We start from the raw sequence: 24,175 nt of genomic DNA on the forward strand, positions 1-24,175 counted from the left end.
ATGCCTGGTAAATAAGGTTATCATTTTTAATGAAATGTAGTTTGTGTGTGGATTGTGGTATGAATAAGAATATGGGCATGCTGTGATTTTTCACCTAATATTTTCAAAACCTAATACAGTGAATATTTTCAGTACAAATTATAAACGAAACATATTGTAGTCTTTTAGTCCTCTCAGCTGAAATGGTTTGATTTTTTTTTTAAATAGGTATGGTGTTTCTGGTGGGGACAGATGATAGAGTGTATAAGGCAGCTATTTCAATATACAAAACTCAAATCTTAGTGGCTCAGAGCAAATATGTATTGTTTTCGTCCATTGGTCTAAGAGTTGGCAAGGTTCACTTGATCTGATCTGAGTTCAGCTGTGCTGGCTCAGGGAGGTAGGACAGGGTTTGGGTCTGCTCTGTGTCTAAGTCCAGGCTCCCTAGACATGCTTATTTTGTGGTAATGGCAGAAACACAAGGCAGGGTGTTAAAACACACAATGCCTCTCCAGGTCTTGGCTCAGGACTGGCACAGTGTCACACTGGCCACATTCAGTTTCACCAGACAAGTCACAGGGCCACACCTAGCATCCAGGGACTCGGAGTCCATGGGCCTGGGGAAATGTATGACATCTACATCGGTGGGAGAAGCTACAAAAGCAACTGGAAAGGCCTTGGGTGAATAATCACAATGAAGCGAGTAAAGATGTGGGAACAATAAACCAGTATATCTAAGGTAGGGAGACTCACTCCACTGGGGAAGCTGGGCTGTGGAGACTGCCTCCAGGTTTAAATGGCACATCACGTTTCCTTTCCGTCTGCTTCCTTTGTATTGATAATTGACAGCAAAATCCCAGTTTGATGTTGTAGGTTAGCATCAGGAAGTGCAGCTCATATGGGAAAAACACAGACTTTCAAAGTGGTCCTAAGGTAAGTTGCCCTTCCTGTACTGTGACCGTGCTGTATGTTGTATTAACAGATGGTCAATTGTGGAATTAACCTGTGTGTGTACGTGTGGTCCATCAAGCTGCTGAAATGATTCTGAGAAACAAAATAATTAATAAATACTGAGGAAAAATTAGATTTATAGTCTGTGCACATGAAAGGGGGAAGACATGATTATGTTGATAAGGCTGTTTTAAGCTTTTCGTAAAATGTTCCCATGAAAATCTAACACCTCAAAATCTATTTGCATTAGAAATTTAAATGATATTTGACTGTTGTGACAGAATATGCTTACCTAATTTCAGATAATTTTTATCTGTCTTTATTAAATATATTCAGTTGAAGAGAGTAGTATGGACACTACCTATTTTAGTAGGCATAGACATATGCTTTATTTTTGACTGTTCAAAAAATGAGTTGATATTATTAAAACTCTTCAAAGACTTACTTTAGTTATACACACACACACACACACACACACACACATATATATATATATATACTTTATTTTTAAATATCCTTTTTCATTATGGCTTATCATATTGACCACAGTTCTCTGTGCTATACAGCAGAACCTTGTTGTTTATCCATTCTATAATATATATAATGAAATCGGAGGTTGGGGTTCGCAGACCATTATATGCAGAATGGATATACAGATCCTACTGTATAGCACAGGGTCCTTACTATATTCAATATCCTGTAACAAACCACATTGGAAAAGAATATTTTCAGTTTTAGGCAATGAGACTAAAGCAGAAGCCTGACAAGAGATTTCTAGAAATGTTTCTCTTTCCTGCTCAGTGGTAACAACAGCTCTGGCACTGACTTTTCTCCTCATGCCTGGCGATGCAACAGGCATCTTGGAGGCAAGAAGCAAAATGCCAGCCTATGATGATGATGTAATAAAAAGCCAGAAGGATGTATCCTTAAGCTGTTTATCAATGCCAGCAACCAATCAACCTCCCTGCAGTTTTCCTACTATGAAAAATAAATGGGCTATCCACGCTGGCTCAGTGGTAAGGGTTCCGCCTACAATGCTGGAGATGCGGGTTCGGATCCCTGGGAGGAGGTGGCCATCCACTCCAGTATTCTTGCAGGAGGGTCACATGGACAGAGGAGCCTGGCGGACTGCAGTCCATGGGGTTGTGGGGAGTGGAACACAACTGAGCACATATACATAAATAAGAAGTAGATAAATGGCAAATTTGTGAGACATCTTAAATAGTGGTTCCTGATACTTGTAAGTAGATTCAAACTAGTATACTTTTTAGAATATATGAAAATGCAGTGTGTGTTAGTTGCTCGGTTGTGTCCAACTCTTTGTGACACCCGGGACTGTGGACAGTTGGGCTCCTTTGTCCGTGGGATTCTCCAGGCGGAAGTGCTGGAGTGGGTTGCCATTTCCTCCTCCAGGGGATTTTCCAGACCCAAGGGTCGAACCCAAGTCTCCTGCTTTGGGGGGCAGAGGGGATTCTTTTCATCTGAACCACCAGGGAATCCCCAGGGATATTATGCAAAAACAAATAAGCCTATAACCATAGAAGATAAAATCAGTGAGACTTCTAATATCAATTAGCTGGACAGAAAACAGACATTTCAAGAGTGTTTTTATATGAATGAATAAGAAAATAGATGGTCCAAAATAAAAGTTTGTTCTTCATTAAACTATTGTCTTCTTTGACAAGAAATAAAAAGAAAATATATACATATATGAATAACTCAGTCACTTTGCTCTACAGCAGAAATTAACACAACATTGTATATCAATTATACTTTGATAAAAATAATAAAAGAATTTATTAGTTTATGTCCTTTTCAATGGTGAATTTGTCTTGTGTCCTCGCCTACTTTGTCAGACTTTTGAGAAGTGTTTTGTTACTCATTTCTGCCCTTGGTCTTTCCTGTCCTAACAACCTTTCCCCAGATTACTACCCATCATAGTTCTACCTTGAGTGTTTGCTTCATAGGGATATTGTCTGGTTAAAATTAGGTATTAGAAACGGGTTCTTCATAATTAAAACTGTTTCTAATATGAACTTACTTTTCATTGTTTCTGCCTAAACTTCACATTGTCTTTCCCTCTGCATTAAGTGAGCTAGAATGCACCCCACACCTACTTCATGCAGTGGTGGACAGCCACGAAAGGTGTGTGGATGCATTTCCACGGGCGTCTGCATTTTAGCTAAGGATACGAGGTCCTTATCCCCGTGGAAATTTACCACTGTCTTATACCTAAATGATGAACCATTCACCAGACAATGTGCCTTTGAGGATCAAGATGTCTTACCTTAGGTGTTGCACAGCATGTTCTTTGTGATGTATACAGCATGTTTTATGTTGTTTTGTCAATCTGTATAAACTGTACCCAAAGCCAGAAGCTATTCCAAAATAAAAGTGGAAAGTGGAGGGGTTTGAAATGAGAGGTGTGATTAGTAATGAATACATTTCGAAGACAAAGTAACTAGGTTAGAGTACACCATAAATTTTAAAAGGCTTATTTTCTCTTTTCTTGCCAAAAATGAGGGGGGGTGAGCTAAATAAATAGAAGTTTTCTAAACAGAAATATTCTAGGAGAGGGAAAAGCTTTATAAATGGAAATTAAAAGGGGTCCACGCTTTAGTCTCTTCATCTCTTAAAGCATGGCCAGCACTGCGCTCTTCTTGGGGTCACCATGAGTATACAGGAGGAGCTTAGTAGACTGTCTCCTCTCTGAGGTTCTTTTAGGCATTATTCCTCCCTGTCTTCTGAGCAGGAGTGGGGGCCACTCTGTAGCACAAGAGGCCCTAAACAAGAGCCCAGAAGAAAGTCTGTCTGGAGACAGTAGGTACCAAGAGGCTTGTGGAAAGAATGAAGCCAAGTTCCTGAAAAAACCCTCATTCTAAGACACCTAACTCAGGTGAAGAAAGAGCTTAGGTGTAACCTTCTGGATGCACATGTCTGCAGAGTAGATGCCCAAGGCCCTGGACCTTCATTTTCTTGGTTTTCACTGCAGTGTTTTGTGGACAGCCTGCCAGAGGGCAACCATAGAGACACTGTGACCTGTATCATCTTTCAGTTTTAAAGTGTGATTGGAAACCAACCAACCCAACAGGCAAACAAAAAGCAAAACCTTGGGTGTTTCCAAATTTTCTCCTGAAATGCTACACTAATATAAAGGAGAAGTGTGTTATCCCACAGTCCTTTTGTTTGCTGACTTACTCTTGGCTCAGATTACTTGTAAGTCAGGTGTTCAGCATGGCTGAAGTCATTGGCTGGCTTTGGATCCCTGCCAAAGAGACACTATTACAAGGATTATGTGTAATAAACACCCTATCACATATCCAGCAGTCATCTCTATTGCAAAAGTACACTGAGCCTAAACTCTTAACTTCTGCCTGGTTGCTTAATATCCAAGTTTGCTTACCAGGAACTAGAATAGGTCTAGGAGCCTGAGAGCTCTATGGGACATTAGGGGTGATCTCGTTGTTTCCAAACTCTATTCAAGTGGAACACACTGGTGGCCTGTGACATGTTTAACAGGTGTCCCTTTAATTGGATTCTGTGGTCAACTAAGTTTGGAAAATGCTATTATATAGAGTTAAGTTTCTTTGCTAAAGGACATCTCAGGTTCTTTAGTATGCTAACATGAGTCATGGCTCTGGGGATAAAAGCTGCATGCTCACTTGACCACAAAGTCCTTTTATTGTAGGACAGGTATCGCCCTCTCAAAAATGTCAGGCAGAGACCATGAAGTCTCGTCATTAAGAGCACACCTGCCTGTGTGTGACTGCCTGGGTTCAATTCCTGGCTTTATCATTTACTGATCTTAAGCCATTCACTGAAAATCTTTGCACTTCAGTTTTCCCATCTAAAATGAGAACCCTAATGATACCTACCTATAGAGTTATTTTGAAAACCGAAGAACAGGGTTAAGAACCGTGCCTGACACATAGTTGACTGTTATCACCCTAACAGTTCAAAGACGAGCTAGTTTAATACTCTCATTCTGGAGATAGGAAAGTGAGTTCCTAGTGCACTCATGTGGGTGTCACTCATTCAACACACTGACCAAAGGCCAGCTATCCCCAGAAATGAAGATGAACTGGATGCAGTTCCTGCCCTCAAAGAATACACACTAGTGACTTGGTTCAGGTGATACCTTTTGCAAATAAAGCCAACTTGTGAGTCAGGAGTCCAGGACTCCTGACTTCTGTCCTGCAGCTCATCCTCTGATTCTGTTCTGAAAGAGCATGATCTATATAGCCTGATTGGTAAGGAGGAATAGGGAGCACTGAGTACAACTAATAGACTTATTTTTTATATGCCTTGGATATGAGGGCATATATTTTAATTCATTCTGAGTGTGATGCAGAAAGAATACTTAAGCACTTTTGGAGGAAAGCAAACCTTAAAAATATAACTTAGAAAGGGAAGTAAGAGGTGCTATGCAGTGGCCCACATAGGAGTCCCCAGAAATGGCTGGCTTGATATATTATCACCACTGGGTCACTCATGGACTTCTCTGCTTTGGTCTAGGCATCTCCTCTGAGGGCTTTGCCCGGGACAGCTTCAGTGAGCAGACAGCAGCTAAAGACCTTCCCAGCAAAGATGGAGGTGCATGGGTCCTGGCTTACAGAGCAGGGCCAGCCTGTCCATTTCTGCTCCATGAGGAAAGAGAGAAACCCAACAGAAATGAATTGCACTTGGATCTCCATGTGAGTAGAAACCTTTGTGTTTGGGCTATGACTCTTTGTATGTCATAGAGACTCATTTACTATGCATTTAACATAAAGTGTGTCTGCGAGGCTGCTAAAGCTGTCTTTTGTGTGAGGGTCATTGTCTAAAAATCAATCAGCTGCAGAAAACAGATATACGTTGCTGATTTGAAATTTGTGCACTAGAAAGTGACTGTGTTTACACAGCCATGTAAATATCTGAGCATTTACAGAGTATTCTGCTAATATCACTTTGTGGCCTAAACCTCATTGTGGGAGGTTTAGTGACGCCATTTGTCACTCCTAATATTTTTCTAAAAATTTGAGAACATACAGTAACTGACTGATATGATCTGGATCCTCCAGTGAAATTCAAATAGCCTGTCTTCCACATTCCTACACCTTCCTTTCTCTGCAGCCACTCAAGTAACAGGTGAACAGTTTGGCAGGAAATCTGCCAAATGCAGGATGACCCGTTGAGAAAACAGCCTTCTCTTTCCCATTCTTTTACGGATTCAGTGACACAGAAGCACTGACTGACCTATACAAAGCAGAGGGCTGGGTTTTACCTACTTGCACATTGTAGGCTGTCACAATTGTCCCTGCCCCCCTTCACTTCCCCATTTTCTGTCAGAGACGGGAGTGAGCATTAGGAATCCAAGAGAGGCTTCCTCACCGCACCCTCCCCACCACCCCTACCATTAACTTTAATACTTACTAACAATTTTGTGTTCCTGATTTCATTTAACACCTTCCAATTCATTACTTTCAAGCCTGGAAGTATGTTTTTGATGAGTTGTGGCCTGTAATATTCTCTGGGTGACAATTTTCTCAGGCATCCAAGAGCACAAGAATCTTGTACTTTTCATAATCATGAGACCACAGTCATCGTATGTCATATTAGAGAAACACTGGACATCTCAGTTTTTGTAAAAGGAGGTTTGGAATGAAGCTGAGAGATGTAAAAACTACAAGCCTTCATGAGATGAACTGGAAACTTGTAGTTTTTTTTAACCTCAGTTCAGTTCCATCGCTCAGTCATGTCTGACTCTTTGCAACCCCATGGACTGCAGCCTGCCAGGCTTCCCTGTCCATCACCAACACCCAGAGCTTACTCAAACTCATGTCCATTGAGTCAGTGATACCATCCAAACATCTCATCCTCTGTTGTCCTCTTCTCCTCCTGCCTTCAGTCTTTCCCAGCATCAGGGTCTTTTCAAATGAGTCAATTCTTCACATCAAGTGGCCAAAGTATTGGAGTTTCAGCTTTAGCATCAATCCTACCAATGAATGTTCAAGACTGATTTCCTTCAGGGTGGACTGGTTGGATCTCCTTGCAGTCCAAAGAACTAACTCTCAAGAGTTTTTTCCAACACCACAGTTCAAAAGCATCAATTCTTCGGCGCTCGGCTTTCTTTATAGTTCAACTCTCACATCCATACATGGCTACTGGAAAAACCATAGCTTTGACTAGACAGACCTTTGTCAGCAAGGTAATGTCTCTGCTTTTTAATATGCTGTCTAGGTTGGTCATAACTTTTCTTCCAAGGAGCAAGCGTCTTTGAATTTCATGGCTTAAGTTACCATCTGCAGTGATTTGGGAACCCCCAAGAAATAAAGTCTGACACTGTTTCCACTGTTTCCCCATCTATTTGCCATGAAGTGAAGGGAGCAGATGCCATGATCTTAGTTTTCTGAATGTTGAGTTTTAAGCCAATTTTTTTTCACTCTCGTCATTCATTTTTATCAAGAGGCTCTTTAGTTCTTCTTCACTTTCTGCCATAAGGGTGGTGTCATCTGCATATCTGCAATTATTGATACTTCTCCTGACAATTTTGATTCCAGCTTATGCTTCATCCATCCCAGGTTTCTCATGATGTACTCTGTGTATAAGTTAAATAAGCAGAATGACAATATATAGTCTTGACATATTCCTTTTCCGATCTGGAACCAGTCTGTTGTTCCACGTCCAGTTCTAACTGTTGCTTCTTGACCTGCATACATATTTCTCAGGAGGCAGGTCAGGTGGTCTGGTATTCCCATCTCTTTAAGAATTTTCCACAGTTTGTTGTGATCCACATAGTCAAAGCCTTTTGACTTTTTTTTAAATTTAAATTTTATTTTTTAACTTTACAATATTGTATTGACTTTTTTTTAAACCTCACTCTATCTAAAAAGCAGTTGTGTATCTTGAGATACAAAGTAAGAAGTGTAACAGCGCCATCTACTGGTCAGGTTAAGTTGAGCTTGCTGCAGCAGGACGTCTGGCATGTCACAGTGCTGAAATGAACTTGAAAGTCTTTCTTTTTCTTCTGTGTTTTAAAAAAATTCTGGGTTTATGTGTTTTTTAACCCATTGGCTAAACTATATATTCCTGGTTTTCCTTTTCCCTGTAAATTAAATTATTTCCTAATTTTACTTTACTTCAATTATAGAAATCCTATACAATCCTTTTAGAAAATTTGAAATATGTAGTTAAATTGAAAGAAATTAAATTAAAAAGAAATAATTCATAACCTCAGCAACCAAAGACAACAACTGTAAAAATTTGATAAATTATCTTTGTATTTTTCACTATGTCTGACTTATTTTCAGTGAAGGATTATTTTTAACTTGTAAGCATAGATTTTATACCTTTTTTTTTTCCTTTACTTATTACTCTTACATTGCTTGTTCATGGTGTTACAAATTCCTCTGGATGTATTTTAAGTGAATGTGTAGTATTCCTCAACATTGTATGCTAAAATTTATTTAATCGTTTCTCTATTATTGGAGTTGGAGTTGATTTTTTTTTAATTTGAAATAGTACTACAACTTGGAAATAAATAGCACTACCACATATATAATTTTTCTTATACCCCTCCCTGCCAATATTGGGATAAACTTTGGTTTATTGTCTATAAGTATTTTTAGGCTTTTGAAACATATCATCACATAAACAAGGCCTATATCTTGAACTAACCTTTAATAGGGTATATGTGTTTGTGTATGTATATATATGTATACACATATGTTTATACATATTATACTATAAATATATTCACATATCATATATAAATATCATGTATTTTTATATAAAATTTATATAAACACAATAAAATATATAAATATTTACATGCTTCTTAGTTTTTTAAATTATGATTTTTAAACATTGGGATAGTTCCTTTAGATTATTTTCTGCATTAGCAGTTTTTACACCTTGGGCCTTAAGTCTCCCCACCTCCAATCCTCCCCCTTCCTTAGATGCTACAATTTGATTCCTATGTTTTGAATATTGTTATTCTAAGTAAGATGTCCATTCAGGAGGAGGGTTCTACTGATTTAGTAAAAGTTTGCCTCTTGTTACTGATTCCCAGCTCGCACTAGTGGTAAAGGACCCACCTGCCAGTTCAGGAGACATAAGAGACATGCGTTCCATCCCGGGGTCAAGAAGATCCCTGGAGGAGGGCGTGGCAACCCACTTTAGTATTCTTGCCTGGAGAATCCTATTGACAGACGAGCCAGGTGGGCGGGCTACAGTCCATAGGATCGCAAAAAGTCCCACTGAAGTGACTTAGCATCCACGCATACACGCACTGATCACCATAGCAGCCCAGAAAGACTTCTTTCCTCTGGGGGTTGTGAACACTTAGGTCAGGGAGAAGGGTATTGCTGCATGATATTTTGATCAGCCTTAAATGTTGCAGGACTGTTCTGTTTTCAGTTTTGAATCTGATTTGCAGCGTCACCATCAGGAAGTTACTTTAATCAGGCTTTTTCAGTGGAGATGTAGCTTTTCATTAGTATGTAGGGGTGATAGCTATAACATTTACTAATTGGTGGAAATTTGGCATCCACAAATCAGAATGACCCCAGGCATTCAGGCTGGGACTGCTATTAAGGCCCTTATTTAGCTGCAGATTAATTTTTTTTTTTTAAGTCAAGAGCCAGAGAGGAAATATTTCAGGCTTTGAGGACCATACAGTCTCTATTGCAACCACTCTGTTGACAAAAGTAGCCATAAAGAATACATACATAGTAAGTGTGCCTGTGTTCCAGGAAAAGTCTGTAGACACTGAAATTTGCATTTCATATAATTTTCACCTATCAAAAACATTGTTCATCTTTGATTTTTTTCCTCCACCATTAAAAAATGTAAGGATCATTCTTAAAGAAGTCATTCAAAAACAAGTAGTGGGTCAGATCTGGGCCCCTCTGCTTTGGACCAGGAAATGGAAATCTCATTTACTTCACCTCTACTGCTGACTCAACCGCTAACTAGCTATGGGACTCTGGGCACCGCCTTAAGTTCCATGGGCCTCAGTGTCTTTATCAAATGTGTGCTGACAGAATGGGACGAACAGGAACAGATAAAACAAAGTTCCTTTTTGTTATAATATTAAATTTCCTGATTCTGTTAAAGGGGTATAAATCAACCTAAGCAATGTTAGAGGGTAGATTGTGATGTATAGAGAGTGGAAATTATTTAAAAGAAATGTAAAGAAAGAAATGGCAATTATTTAAATGGAAGACATCTTAATATTCTCAATGTGAATTATTGTTTTAAAATGAGGAACAATGTCACCACTCCGATAGCGAGACCAAAATTTATAGTCTCCTAACTCTGAAGGCTCAAACCACTTGTTTCTCCAATGCTATCCTTTCTTCCCGTCCCATTTTACTGAGGTATAATTAACATGTAATATTGTATAAGTTTCAAGCGTTTAGATGTTTAACATAGTGATTTGATATACATACATATTGTAAAATGATCACCACGATTATTTCACATCTTATCACCTCATTAGTTTCAATTATTTTTCTTACAATGAGAGCTTTCAAAATCTACTCTCTAGGCAACTTTCAAATACACAATACAGCATTGTTAGCTATAGCTACCATCCTGTACTCACATCCCCAGGACTTAAGAATCTTACACTGGGAGTCTGTACCTTTTGATCACCTCACCCATTTTCCCCTGTCTTCATCTGGCAACCACCGATCTGTTTTCTGTTTCTAAGAGTTTGGTTACTTTTAGATTCCACCTATGAATGAGAGCATACAGTATTCATCTTCCTGTGTCTGACTTACTCCACTCAGCACAGTGTTCTCAGGGTCCATCCATGTTGTTGCCTGCCACACTCATCATGTAGTGACTGAACTGTGAGAAGGTGGAAGGGTTCCCTGGGAGAATTGCAGGAGGTGGAGCTGGTAGAGGGTACATACCAGGGAGGTTCTGAGCAGCATCTTTTACCAACCAGTATATATTTCAGTGTTTAAGTGACCAGTGCTGCCAACATGGTGCCTCTTGGCTGCTTGTCAGCCAGACTGCTACGTAGCGAGGTTCTGTTTGGGTGATCATCGTGCTGTAGCAAACCATGTAGACCATTCTGGGTGATCTAGAAGGTTCTCAGAAGAACCCATTGCTCAGTCAGTTCCACTTCTAGGTCATGAAGTTGCTAAGTATTATATAGGACTTAAGTATTATATAGGATATACTCAGAGTGAAAAATTATTTATTGTTTGAAATTAAAATTTAACTGGTTGTCCTGTATTTTATTTAATAAATCTGGCAACTCTAGGTATCAATTTGGGAGCACCATCCAAATAAACCAAATGTGTGAATTGCCTTAAGGTAGTATCTATGCATGATAAATCCACAGTCGCCCAAGAGTGCCCGTTTAGAGCATGAACATTACCCAGTTAGCCTTAAAGGGCAGTTTCTTAAATTCCACTATAGGACACTATCATTAGCTATGCTTCTCATTTTTTAGTGCGCTTTGAGCCAGACATGTCAAGGCAACTGAATCTGAACAGACTAGAGAGCAAATGGAGTCTAACTTCTTATTACACATGCAGTTTCTTAAAGATTCCATTTGAGATGACTTTTCACCATGGAAGATACTGTGTAAAATGTCTGTAAACACAGGATGTGGGCAGGGTTGAAAAAAGATGCTGATAGAGGTGTGGCCTGAGATGGGCCACAAGGTACGAAAAGCAGAAAAGGTAAACAGTCCTCGAGATTCCGTATTGGTGGCATGAATTCTGAAAGTAGGGTTTCGCATGCAGTTTTTAAAACACAGACCTTGCACTCTTCTTGGAGATACTGGTTTCCAAGGACCATCTCAGTCACCCCACCTGTGGGGCGTGGAGTTCTCCTTGCTGAACTGGGTTCATTGTCTCAGGAGGACACAGCATTGGGTTCCAAGTAGTTACATCTGATGAACAGAAGGATATAATTACCAAGTCCACACCCAACCTTCAGCGTCTACACCACTGACAAAACTGCCATGTATCGATCACTGGCTCAATGCCAGTCACCACCCTTTGTACCTATTGTACAGGTTAGGAGAGAGGTTCAGTAAAGCCAGGTGCAAGGATTTGAACCCAGGTCTGTCTGAGTATGGACCCAGGTGCTTAAATGGTAAGCCTCTCTACCTCTCTATTAGTTGGATGCTTTGTTTGTTTGTTTCTGTTTTGTTTCTAATTGAAGAACCAAATTCATTGTATAGATATGAGTTAGCCCCCATAACCAGTGAGAAGGCTTGAGAATTAAAACCACAACCAAAATCACCCCACGGAACTCAGTCCAGTGAAGATTCTGTAACATATCCTCACATGGAACACTGGATGCCTTAGACCTTTGGTTTTTACAGCTAATGGGGGAACACTGGTGGGAACATGAGCAGATTTCAGTCCCTCCACATTCCTTCACTCCTAAAAGACAAACTCCACGGCCATCAATTAGCTTCAACCACAAAGAATGAATGCAGAGGGCTCTCTGATATGCTGTCTTTGCAGTACATGGGCTTCCCTGGTGGCTCAAGCAGTAAAGAATCTGCCTGCAATGCAGGTGATGCAGGAGACATGGGTTCGATCCCTGGGTTGGGAAGATCCCCTGGAGGAGGGCGTGACAACTCACTCCAGTATTCTTGCTTGGAGAACCCCTCAGACAGAGGAGTCTGGTGGGCTATATAGACCATAGGGTTGTAAGAATCAGACACAACTGAAGTGATGAACATGCACGCACGCAGCACATGGAAAGGACCACATCTTGGTCTCGTCTTTCATGGAAGCCAATGGGAGCCTACTGCTTAAAGCTAACGGCCACAGGCGGACTTCCCCAAACCATTAGCGTGTTCATGACAATGGGGCTTACATTTGCAAGTGAAATGAATTCAGAATTAGCCAACTAGTTTGTTTTCTGGACGAGTGTGTTTATTCACATGTGTGTGTACATATGTGTGAGTGTGTGAAAGAGAGACAGAGATTGTGTATCTGTGGGCTGTATGATAAATGATCAAGAAATGATTCAGGCAAAAAGGATAGTTGGAAGGGATGAATTATTGATGGAACTGGAAAATTATGCTTGCTTCTTATAAACTCTTCAGCACTTTAAGTCATGACAAAGCAGTTGAAAAAAAGTTATCTGGTTTTATTCCTAAAGCCCATGAAATTTAATCAGTTATCTCTTTCAAATTAGTTGCAACTGGTGTGGAAGGCTGGTATACATTTAAATAGAAACCCTAGTTTATGCCAGTCATAGAGCTCAGTTCTTAGGCCATTTCTCACACTTCCCTTGACATGTACTTGTCTTCTCTATAAATGGCAAGATCACAACAAACCTAGTAACATCCCAGATTTCTTTATAAAACAAAAAGAGTAAGTTTGACTTAACCATTGGACACCTTAGTGGTTAATGGAATTGTGAAATTCACTTTTTTTTTAAATCTTGATGACACTTGTACTCATTTCCTCTGTTCTGACATGAAACAGAATAGCTGTTCATGTAAAACTGGAGTCTTGAAGTCTTGAAGTGTCTACATAGACACACTTATACTCTCAGACCCTGAAAGACCACAGATTAGAACTGAGTTTTATAAAATCGGTGAGAAATGTGGAGATGAATTTTATTTAAATGATTAGAATATTGCACTGAAATATTTCATTTAGCTTCTCTAAAATTCAAATGATTGCTTTTTTGTTCCCTTAGAATGGGTTCCATTTTTTTAAGCCTCCCTTTTCTGCCCCCAAAACTGCAGTTTTGTGTGCATTGCTTAGACTATGAGCTTCACATTATTTCTGTAAAGCTGGTCTCTCTACATGTATCATTTATGTTCCATGTGTGAATTTCGGAAAAGTATTTTCTGTCTTTTCTAAGAGAGAAATGGGAATTTGTGGTTAAAAAATTACATCCAATATGACCCATTTCGAATTTGAAACACAGAAGCCTTTGCCTAGAGAATGTTTGAGAGTACTCCTATGCTAACATAAGGCTCCAGTTTTTATGACCCCATTATTTTTCTCTTGCCTTTTGATTTTTACATGTTTTAATTAAGCCATCTTAATATATGATTATTATTGCTTCTGAATTTCATTAAGAACTGCAGCACTATAACTGTCCTGAGTATGAGCATTATAAATGTCCCTTTCGAGCTACAGGAAGTAAGTGACTGTGACTCTAGGAACTGTTGTATCATTTTTCCAGAATATTTCATGATAATTCTTAGAGTGCTGAAAATGACAGTAGCACTATATATACTTGTTTGGTTTAAGTCCCAAATTAACACAGTGTACAAAACGGAGGCAACAGTGACTATATTTCAGAATTATGGAACTATGATTCTTTTTTCTGCTTTATTGATCTCTGTAGCTGTACATGTTCCACAGTAATAATGGTCACTATTTATTGAGCGGCTGTGATGAACTGAGCAAGCACTGGGTTAGGGATATTAACACATTTAATTCTTAGAACAATCCGATGAGTTAAATATTGTCCCCATTGTATGTATGTAAAGACTGAGCTAAAGAACTTGCCTAAGTGTCACAGTTTGTGTGTAACTAGTAAGATCCTGTGTTGAATCCAAATGTGTTTCACTTCAAAGCCATGGCTATGCTCCCCTCTTTTTTTCTTTGTCCTCTCTTAACTGTGGTTAAGAATAGGATCATAGTTGTGAAGATCCCCTGGAGAAGAAAATGGCTATCCAATCCAGTATTCTCTCCTGGGGAAATCCATGGACAGAGGAGTCTGGTGGGCTATACAGTCCATGAGCTTGCAAAGAGTTGCACAGGACTGAGCAACTAGGGCTTTCACTTTTGTGACAATGCGTAGCTTACTTTCTCCTTTGTAATTTTAATGCCTTTACATCGGCTTCCATATTTTTCTTTAAAAATGACTAAGTGATGTGAGTATTAACTTCAAGGAATCAGTAATGATTCTGTGTCCTTTCTGCTCTCTGCCAGCTCTTTCTAACTGCAGTGGCCATTGGGTCTGGTAACCAGGTGATCATCTATAATATTTGCCCCCATTCTGATGTTTCAGTGTGAAACAGAACTACTACGTAATTCTATTGTTCTTCGATTTATTGTAATGAAAAGAAGGTACATTTAGAATCAGGCTGATCCAGTGCAGATCCTGACTGTTGCTCACTGGTTGTGTAATCTTAGAAGTGTCCTAATTTTTCTGAACCTCGGTGTTAACATCAAAAGCAGTAACCAAACACTAGTCACTAGCCACCTATGGCTATTAATTAAGATGAAATAAAATTTAAAATGTAGTTCCTCAGTTACATTAGGAACATTTTAAGTGCTCAAACACCACGTATGGCTAGTGTCTGCTGCATTGCATGACACAGATATAGGGGTTTTCCATCATTACAGAAACTTGCAATGAACAGCACTAATAAAATGGGGTCACTGACACCTTTCTCCTAGAGTTACTGGGAGGATTAAGGTACTAGAAAGCTTGCATAAGGAACGTAACATGGTGCCTACTTGGAACAATGACACCCTAAAATAATGCATGTCCCTAATGCATCTTTGTTTTCTACCTTTGTTTTGTTTTGAGCAAATCCTCATCATCCCTAATTTTTCTTTTGTCTCCTTTAAAATTTAAAAATATTTTAAATTGATAACTAGATCTTTAGTGTTGGAACAAGTATTCTCAAGATAACTTTTACATCTTAAAAACTAGGGAAGGACAAAAAGATACCTTGTTATGGCTGTCTAGCTTCATACCCAGGAAGAAGGAGAATAAAAGCTTCAAGAGATGCATATGGTTTGTTAGAGTCCAGATCTGTATCTATAACTTGTATCATGAACAACTTTAGCCACAGTGAAATGCTTTCTCCACGGACCCCCTGCCTTCTGTAGTGGTTATTTCTGCGGGACAAAACTATTAGTCATTTGGGGAAAACACAAAACTCTTCAAAAACCTGCCCCAGGAAATTCTGTACCTTAAAGAATGCTTCTTTTTCCCTACCTCTCCAGCTTCACAAGTAAGTCACAGCCTTTCCTTTTCCTTACAGTATTCTGTCATGGACATTGAATCCATTTCCAAAGAGTCTTTGATACTGCTTATTGGAATCAGTCTTAGAAATATCTGACAGTAAGACCCTAAGTGGGCTTCCTAGGTGGCTCAGTGGGTAGAGAATCCACCTACAATGCCAGAGACGCGGGTTCAATTCCTGTGTTGGGAAGATCCCCTGGAAGAGAGCTTGGCAACCCACTCCAGTATTCTTGCCTGGAGAATCCTATAGACAGAGAAGCCTGGCAGGCTATAGTCCACAAGACCACAAAGAGCATGCACACACACATACACACACAAGACCCTAAGCAGTAATGCAATAACTATTTCAAACTTGATTTTTGTATTTGTAAGAGTAAGGACGTTTTCAATGAACTCGGTACACCTTTGAAGTATAATGAGTTGGCCTAAAAACAACAACAAAGAAATGGCCCTTGCTCTGCTGTTGACACCTTGGGCGGTCTCCCAGGCCAGTCACTGTCTGGGAACACCCTTCCCTAAAGGGAGGGAAGTCTCAGTGCTAAGGGAACACACAGCATCAGCATGTGTCAACAGACTCTTAAGCAAAGGATCTTCTGGAAAAAATCCAAATTCATAGATTTCCCCCCCCCCCCCAAAATTATTGAGCTGATTTAAAAATCACCGTGGAACAGAGGAAAAGTATTATAATAAAAACAGGTGAACTTTGTCACCATCTATAGTAGCCACCTGGGAACATTTCAAGCTAATTGTTCTCTTCAGATGGAAAAAAAACAATCCAGAGAGCACTGGCCCTGAAATACCCAGAGGGACCCCTTGAAAGAATTTTCTTTGGAGCTCAACTCACTCGTGGCACAGATATGATATGGGGAGGCGTGGTATTTAGTAGGCCTATCTATAAGGAGGGCTTCCCTGGAGGCTCGGTGGTAAAGAACCCACCTGCCAAAGCAGGAGAAGTTCCAGGGTTAGGAAGCTCCCCTAGAGGAGGGCATGGCAACCCTCCCCAGTATTCTTGCCTGGAGAATCCCCATGGGTAGCGGAGCCTGGCGGGCTACAGCCCATGGAGTCACAGAGAGTCGGACATGCCTTAGCGACTGAACAACAATAACAACAGTCTATAGGGAATAATCTTTTTCAGACCAAATGGCTCCTTTGTCCGGGAACATAGCTAAGAGCGAGCTGGGCAGGCCAGTTTCCTGCTTGGGCCTTCATTTCATGGGTAAATACTTGCTTCATATTGACGAGGTTAAAAGACATTGTTAGATATCAGTTGATGCCCCTAAGAAAGCTGTTCCTGTGATATGTTCTGAAAACATATCACATCCATATGGGACTTATTTTGTGTCAGGCACTGATGGAATGCGAAACACATATTCATTTATTTAATCCTTCTAATAACCCACACAGAAGGAGCCTTTCTTATTCCAAGCTTTTAGGAGAGGAAGCTGAGACACAGGTTGCTTATATAACTTGCCCAAGGTCAAGTTTCTTGCAGGAGTAGGGTAGAATGTGAGCCCAGAACCCAAGGCCAGGTTCTTAACTCTTCTACAGCTTCACGAGTATGCCTTGGCCTCTCCTCTTCCTTTTCAGAGGAGAAGGGAATGTTTGTTACCAACATTCAACCCATTTCCACAGAAACTTTGAATACAGCTCAGTGGAACCAGTCTTAGAAACATTTAGCACCAAGACGGCTCGACGGAAGAAGGCGTTAATCCCTGAGTCCGGTTGTTGCTGTCAGCAGATGCAGCCTGTTTTGTTTTCAATCAGTGAAAACAGCTGCTAGCTTTTCTGAGGCTGAGTTAGAGGGGCTGTTTGAAGCACTGCAGTAGATAGCAGGGGGATTTCACATAGTGAAGCCTGGCAGAGCACTGCCTGAAATGGAAAGAGAAGCCTGGGGAGGCCTCCGGTTCTGGCCTCAGTTTGGCCTCATAACTCCATTTTCAAGATGTGGAAAATGAACTTAAAGAAGATGCTGTATCCTATCGTTGTACTTGAGCTTCGTGAACTGGTACAGTTAGCTAGCTTCTCTTGACTCCAAATATCTCCATCTTTAAAACATGAATGTTGAGCTGATTGTCTTCTAGTCCTTCTGAAGTCCTCTTAAGCCCCCCAACAATTTGATTCTACCCATCTTCTTCCATTATCTTATACTTCTTTCATCTGACGCCTCATTCATTTAACAAATGTCTTTTTGAGTACTTCTATGGCGTTATTTCCTCAGAGCTCACTTAGTTAAGTGTCACTTATTTAAAACATGCTTCCTGAACCTCCAAAACCCCATCTCCACCCATTACCTCACTTATAGCTTTCTTCATACTTTACTTACTTACTTTTCCCAGTCCATTGCTCTAAACACTTTTCTTCCACAGAAATAGTTTCTACAATCTTACATACTCTTACCAATTTTAACTTCTACTTTTCTTCAGCAGTCATTCCATGAACCTAGTTGAATCCCTAGAAGCTGGAAGCGGTCATGAAAAATCAGGCCCAGAACTTGGAGCTTATTGGATAAGGAGAAACATGAGAAATTTAGCCTAATACCATGAAATTAATCTCACTTTTCCCTTGCCTTTCTGGGAGAGTGCTCGGAGAGGGTTTTATGAGAATATGTGTGGGAAGGAATTCTCTAAGCTGAGTGACATGGGAGAGTGCTGCAAAGCGTGTGTGAGGTGGGGAGCGAGGGGCTTTAGGAAGTTTCTGCTTTAGACAGTGTGCTATTTCTGCAAATTGATTTTGAAAAATTTTTAATGCTCATTCCTTTAGTTGTTATGAGAATCAAGAAGCTAGGTTCTACTACTTCCAGGAGATGATATCCCTTCTTTTTTGTTTATTACCTTTTTTTAGGCTTATCTCACCAGGTGTTGTTTATTGGAATGTTTATTGACATGAGGTTCAGTTAACTCCAGCCTCAATCTGAGAACATGGTGAGATGGGAGGAACATGGAGAATTCATTAGTAGTAAATTCTCCACATAAATTCTGTATTCAGTTTTCACAAGCTGGGTACCAAATAGTTACAAAGAGCAACATGTGAGTTATCCTACCTGATATTGATCATGCCTATTTCAACTAGTTGTCCAAAGTAGATAATTTTTAATCTGGTCTTTTGCACAGGTAGCTATTATTAAGTATCTTGAGGTTAGAATAAAAGAGAATCAGGTGAGGTTGTAAAGGAGAAAGTCTTGGCTGTTACTTGGCTGTTTTTGCATAGTAGGTACTTGAAAAGCATGTATTGTCAGATCAGATCAGATCAGTTGCTCAGTCGTGTCCGACTCTTTGCGACCCCATGAATTGCAGCACGCCAGGCCTCCCTGTCCATCACCAACTCCCGGAGTTCACCCAGACTCATGTCCATCGAGTCAGTGATGTCATCCAGCCATCTCATCCTCTGTCGTCCCCGTCTCCTCTTGCCCCCAGTCCCTCCCAGCATCAGAGGCTTTTCCAATGAGTCAACTCTTCGCATGAGGTGGCCAAAGTACTGGAGTTTCAGCTTCAGCATCCTTCCTTCCAAAGAAATCCCAGGGCTGATCTCCTTCAGAATGGACTGGTTGGATCTCCTTGCAATCCAAGGGACTCTCAAGAGTCTTCTCCAACACCACAGTTCAAAAGCATCAATTCTTCGGCACTCGGCCTTTTTCACAGTCCAACTCTCACATCCATAAATGACCACAGGAAAAATCATAGCCTTGACTAGACGAACCTTTGTTGGCAAAGTAATGTCTCTGCTTTTGAATATGCTATCTAGGTTGGTCATAACTTGCGTTCCAAGGAGTAAGCGTCTTTTAATTTCATGGCTGCAGTCACCATCTGTAGTGATTTTGGAGCCCAGAAAAATAAAGTCTGACACTGTTTCCACTGTTTCCCCATCTATTTGCCATGAAGTGATGGGACTGGATGCCATGATCTTCATTTTCTGAATGTTGAGCTTTAAGCTCTCCACTTTCACTTTCATAGAATAAGACAAAAATAATGTCCAAAAGAGGTGATTCTTTTTTCCTCTGAGAATGTTAGAGCATTAAATAGATGAATTTTTAAAGACCGCCCAACTAAGATCAGACTTGTAGGCTGCTTGTTTGAAAACTACTATGGTCTGAAACATTTTTCCATTCCCTAAATGACCAGATGTTGTAACATTTCTCATGGTCATGAGAATGAGTGTCCTGAAAGAGTCAATATTCAAAAATCTCTTTAAATTACCATGCTGCCCTTTCTTACTTATCTTCATATTTTTATGGTCATAACTTGCTTTCATTCAAAATTGTCTTAGGTCCACCTATTGCTAATTAAACTGAGTCTGGAGTATAAAGTACTAAGTTACAGTCTCTGAACAAGAATCACCTCTTTCTTGGCTGATTTCCCCTATTAAACTTCATGTTTCATCAAGGTGGAAGGCTGAATTTCTTCATCTTTATGTCGTACAGAGTTGGTGCTTGACAATGATTGTTGGATGAATGCATCTTTGTGATAGTTCACTTTGCTAAATGAAGGAGAATTGTATAGGTAAACTGGAAAGCCTCTTGATAAATTTGAGTCCTGAGGATTATGTGTCTTGTCTGTGACCAGTAGACAAGCCAGCTAGGGAATTTTTGCTTGATTTTTTCTAAGTAGCCTGTCTAGATTTCCCCTCTAAATTTACAAGGGAAAAGAATGGTCCCGCTCATATTTTTTTTCTTTTCATGAAGTCAGTCTTCGGTATCATTTCAGAGGGTAAGGTACAATACATGCCCTAGTGAGACCCCACCACCTAACCGGGCTGACACGCCTGCATATTTTAAGATGCAGGTGGATGTGGAGTCCTGTTATGGCAGGAATCAGGGCTCAGGCTTTTAGAAGACTGTGGATTCTGTGGCCTGATTGTCTTGATTCAAGTTCCAGTTCTTCTTGTGAATATGAGCAAGTTACATCATCTTTCCATGCCCCAGTTTCCAAACAGGAAAAAGAAAATAATACCAACCTCATAGTTAGATGTTGTTGATATTTTGTTGCTAAGTTGTTCCTTTGTGACCCCATGCACTGTAACCTGCCAGGTTCCTCTGTACATAGGATTTCCCCTGCAAGAATACTGAAGTGGATTGCCATTTCCTTCTCAGAGGGATCTTCCCCACAAAGGGATCAGACCTGTGCCTCCTGCTTCGCAGGTGGATTCTTTACCACCAAGCCATCAGGGAAGCCCATAGTTAGATGTACTAATCAGTTAATACACATGGAGCAACTAGAACAGTGCTTGTAAACACCTAATAAATGTTATGTATTATTAGTATCATCCACTTATTAGCTGTGCACCTTTGCTTGGTTGCATTCTCTTGGCCATGGTTGCTTCATTTTTAAAATGAACCTAAGAACACCTTATCTACCCTAAGCCAAGGGACTGGAATCAAACTGTCTCCCTGGGACCCAAGATTCCCACGACGTTGTATTCATGTCCGTGGGTATTGAGAAGGTGCTAGAACTTTGTATTTCCACTCCATGCTGTAGTGTAGAAGAGTCTTCTAGTTTATGTCCAATTTTGCCCATATCTGCTGAAAGTGCTTAGCAACTTATTCTGGAAATCAATAATTATGTCTGAGAAAATGGAGCTTTCTCGGTTAAAGAACAACAAATATGTGCCATGTCTCTTCCCCTCACCCATATGTTGACTGGTCTACATGGTTCTTCAGAAGACTGATCTTATGATCTGATGTAATGATTCCTTTTTCTTTCTCTGTCCTGAAGAAGCAGAAGTATGATTTTTATCAACAGGCATTTCCTTTAGATAGGAAGCTTGTTATGAGGCTTAAATGGCACGAATGAATTTTCCTGAGTGTTGTGGTGGCCTTTTGATTAACCATGCCCTATTTAATAATCTTAAAATATGCTGGGATCAGGAGCAACCAGGAAAGTATCCATTTAGACACAAGGTCAAATCAGGGATGAGGAAGCACTGTTTTAATTTTCCTATAAGAGTTGATGGGCTATAATCATATGTACGCTTTTTGTGTGAAGGTTTCTTTTGAACACATCGCACTGGAAATTTATTATTGTGATCAGAATTTCTCAGTGGAGAACACAATTCAAGTTAGCAGTGTGGAAGCCACAGCCATTCCCTGCTGCAGATAAAGCAAGACAGCTGTTTTGCTTATGGCTACAGCTTCTGTTTTGCAGAATAAATTTGTTTGCATTTAACGCTTGGGCTCAATCTTCTCGTAGCTTTATTCAGAGAGCCAGTGATTACTATTAAACTATGATGACTATTAAGCCAGTTTGGCTCTCTTGATCCAGCATAGTGCCTTATCCATTCCAGGTGCTTACTAAATGCCTGCTGACTCAATAGGATCTGGTAAACACTGAGACCTTCAGGTACAAGAGGAAGCTGCCCCAAGAGGCAGGTATGCTGCTAGGAAACAGAGCTGCAATTTTTCCATGTCCTTCATTGCCAGGTTCCCAGCTTGTACAGCATTGGAAACTACACTGAGCTGATGTTTGGTGGTGGTTTTGTCTTTCCTGTTTTTGTTTTAGGCAAATGGGTCTGTGACAGAGCCCTGATAGAGACCTTTCAGATGTTTTTCCCTGTAGGGAAATGTGGCTTCTTGGGGATCTTTTTTATGAATTGCTTTGCCTAACAGGGCAGGTTGTGTGTTACTTTGTACCATGCTAGGTTTCAATTTGTTGGCTGGATGGCTGAAGCACAGAGGGGTGCCCTTTGGGCAGCAGGATTCCTAAGAAAGCTAGGAAGTCAGAGCTGCTGAACAGAAGCCCAAGGTTAGCCCAAGAGAGTTGGGGGTTATCATTCCTCCCTGACTGGGGCTGTTTACTCTACCACCCTGAGGCTGGTGGGCAGTGGGCGTGGTGGGCGTGCTTGCCTAAGTGCCTGTTTGTAGAACTCTGACAGCAGGGCAGAGCTAAAACAGCAGTAATCTGAAACCAGTCTTGTTGGTTTTCCTTCCCTGGAAGCTAAAATCTGCATTCCAGATGAAACCTGCAGGGAGGCGGAAGAAAGCACTTAAAAAAAGAAAAAGAAAAAGCTTCAAGGGTAGTAAATTAACTGCTTTTTCGAGTCCTTGGCACTTTGAGATGATCTGTTTCTTTCTTTACTTTTAAATATTTCTTTGCTTCGGGCTTTGTAAGTGGCTGTCGGTCTGCGTGCAGTGCTAGTTTTGGGGTGTTTTTTTTTTTGTTTTTTTTTTTTTTTTTGCTTGGATGGCACAGGCTTCTGACCGTGATTTAGATGGCAAAAGAGAGCCCGCAAGACGTATTTCAGTCATTTTCTGCTGATTCACTTTAGAACTTCCTGGGCTGCTCTGGGAGTGGAGGGGCGGGGAGGTGGTTGAAGGCTGTCAGGAACTGCTTGCCCGCTCAGCACTCTCTGGAGCCTCCCGTGCTCACCAATGAGGAAGTTGAAAGCCACCAGGAGAACCGCGGGCACTAGGGCGGAGCTCGTGGCAAATCCTGGGCTGGGATGAGTGGGGGCAGGCTGATTTTCCCTACGACAAAAAGCCTTTTGTCCCCGGGAATAAATACGGAAGTCCCAGAGGAGCAGCCTCCCAGTCCGTGTGTAGTAAGGTGCGCAGCCTCAGCTGCTTCTGGACATAAAGCCCCGTGGACTTTTTACAGTTGCCTGGGGCGCCCCATCCCCGCGCAAACCGGAAGGAGGGCTCGGGAGGGACCAGGGCCGGGCCAAGTGTGCTCGCGCTGCGGCTGAGTCCACCGGCCGGTCCTGTGCTCTCCGTTCTGGAAGTTAAGAGCCGATGGAGTGCAGAAACTGAGAGAGCAGGGGAAGGTAGCAGAAGTGTCCTGCTGGGACATGGAGGAAGTTGGAAACGCTCTGAAAGGCAGTGATGGCTCGAAATCAGAACAACCTGAAGCCGGACTGGACCCGGCGCTGTCGATCCTTACAAAGTTCTCTATGAAATCCCTCTTTGGGTTCACGAGTAAATTGGAATCTGTGAAACCCGAAGAGGAAGACGCAGTGCTGAAAGCCTTCCGTAATTTAGTGGTGGAGCCCAGTAGTGGATCGGATCTGCAGGAGGCAGAGGCTCAGGTTCCACTTGACCATGGAAATGATGGGAAGACAAAGGTGGAGACGCAGACGGAGTTGGAGGGAAGTCCTAGGGGAGAAGCAGAGGCCGGGATTTCTCTCCCTGGACAAGAGCTGCTTCCACTCGCTGCTTTGAATGTGAACAAAGACAATGTCATTTTGGTTCGAGGGACCCTGGTGAACACCACCATTGATTCTGATTCTGATGATGGAGGCCAGGAACCAGAAGAGGGAAGCAAGACCAATAGCCCCAGATCCCCTGGTGTTGTTTTAT

General features: G+C 41.0%; 1 protein-coding gene across 19 annotated transcripts in view; it reads left to right on the forward strand.

Moving 5' to 3' along the window:
* Window positions 1–24,175, forward strand: part of FMN1 (formin 1) — a 497,917-nt gene that overhangs the window by 135,423 nt on the left and 338,319 nt on the right. For 18 of the 19 annotated variants that reach the window (XM_055537259.1, XM_055537263.1, XM_055537262.1 and 15 more), the window contains one exon: window positions 5,446–5,624. The exons of the other annotated variant lie outside the window; for it this stretch is intronic. In XM_055537259.1, coding sequence (XP_055393234.1) covers window positions 5,446–5,624 — 179 coding nt within the window. The remainder of the gene's footprint in view (window positions 1–5,445; window positions 5,625–24,175) is intronic. 19 annotated transcript variants of the gene reach the window in all.

The sequence above is a fragment of the Bubalus kerabau genome, chromosome 10 (assembly GCF_029407905.1).
Source record: "Bubalus kerabau isolate K-KA32 ecotype Philippines breed swamp buffalo chromosome 10, PCC_UOA_SB_1v2, whole genome shotgun sequence".
NCBI lineage: Eukaryota > Metazoa > Chordata > Mammalia > Artiodactyla > Bovidae > Bubalus > Bubalus kerabau.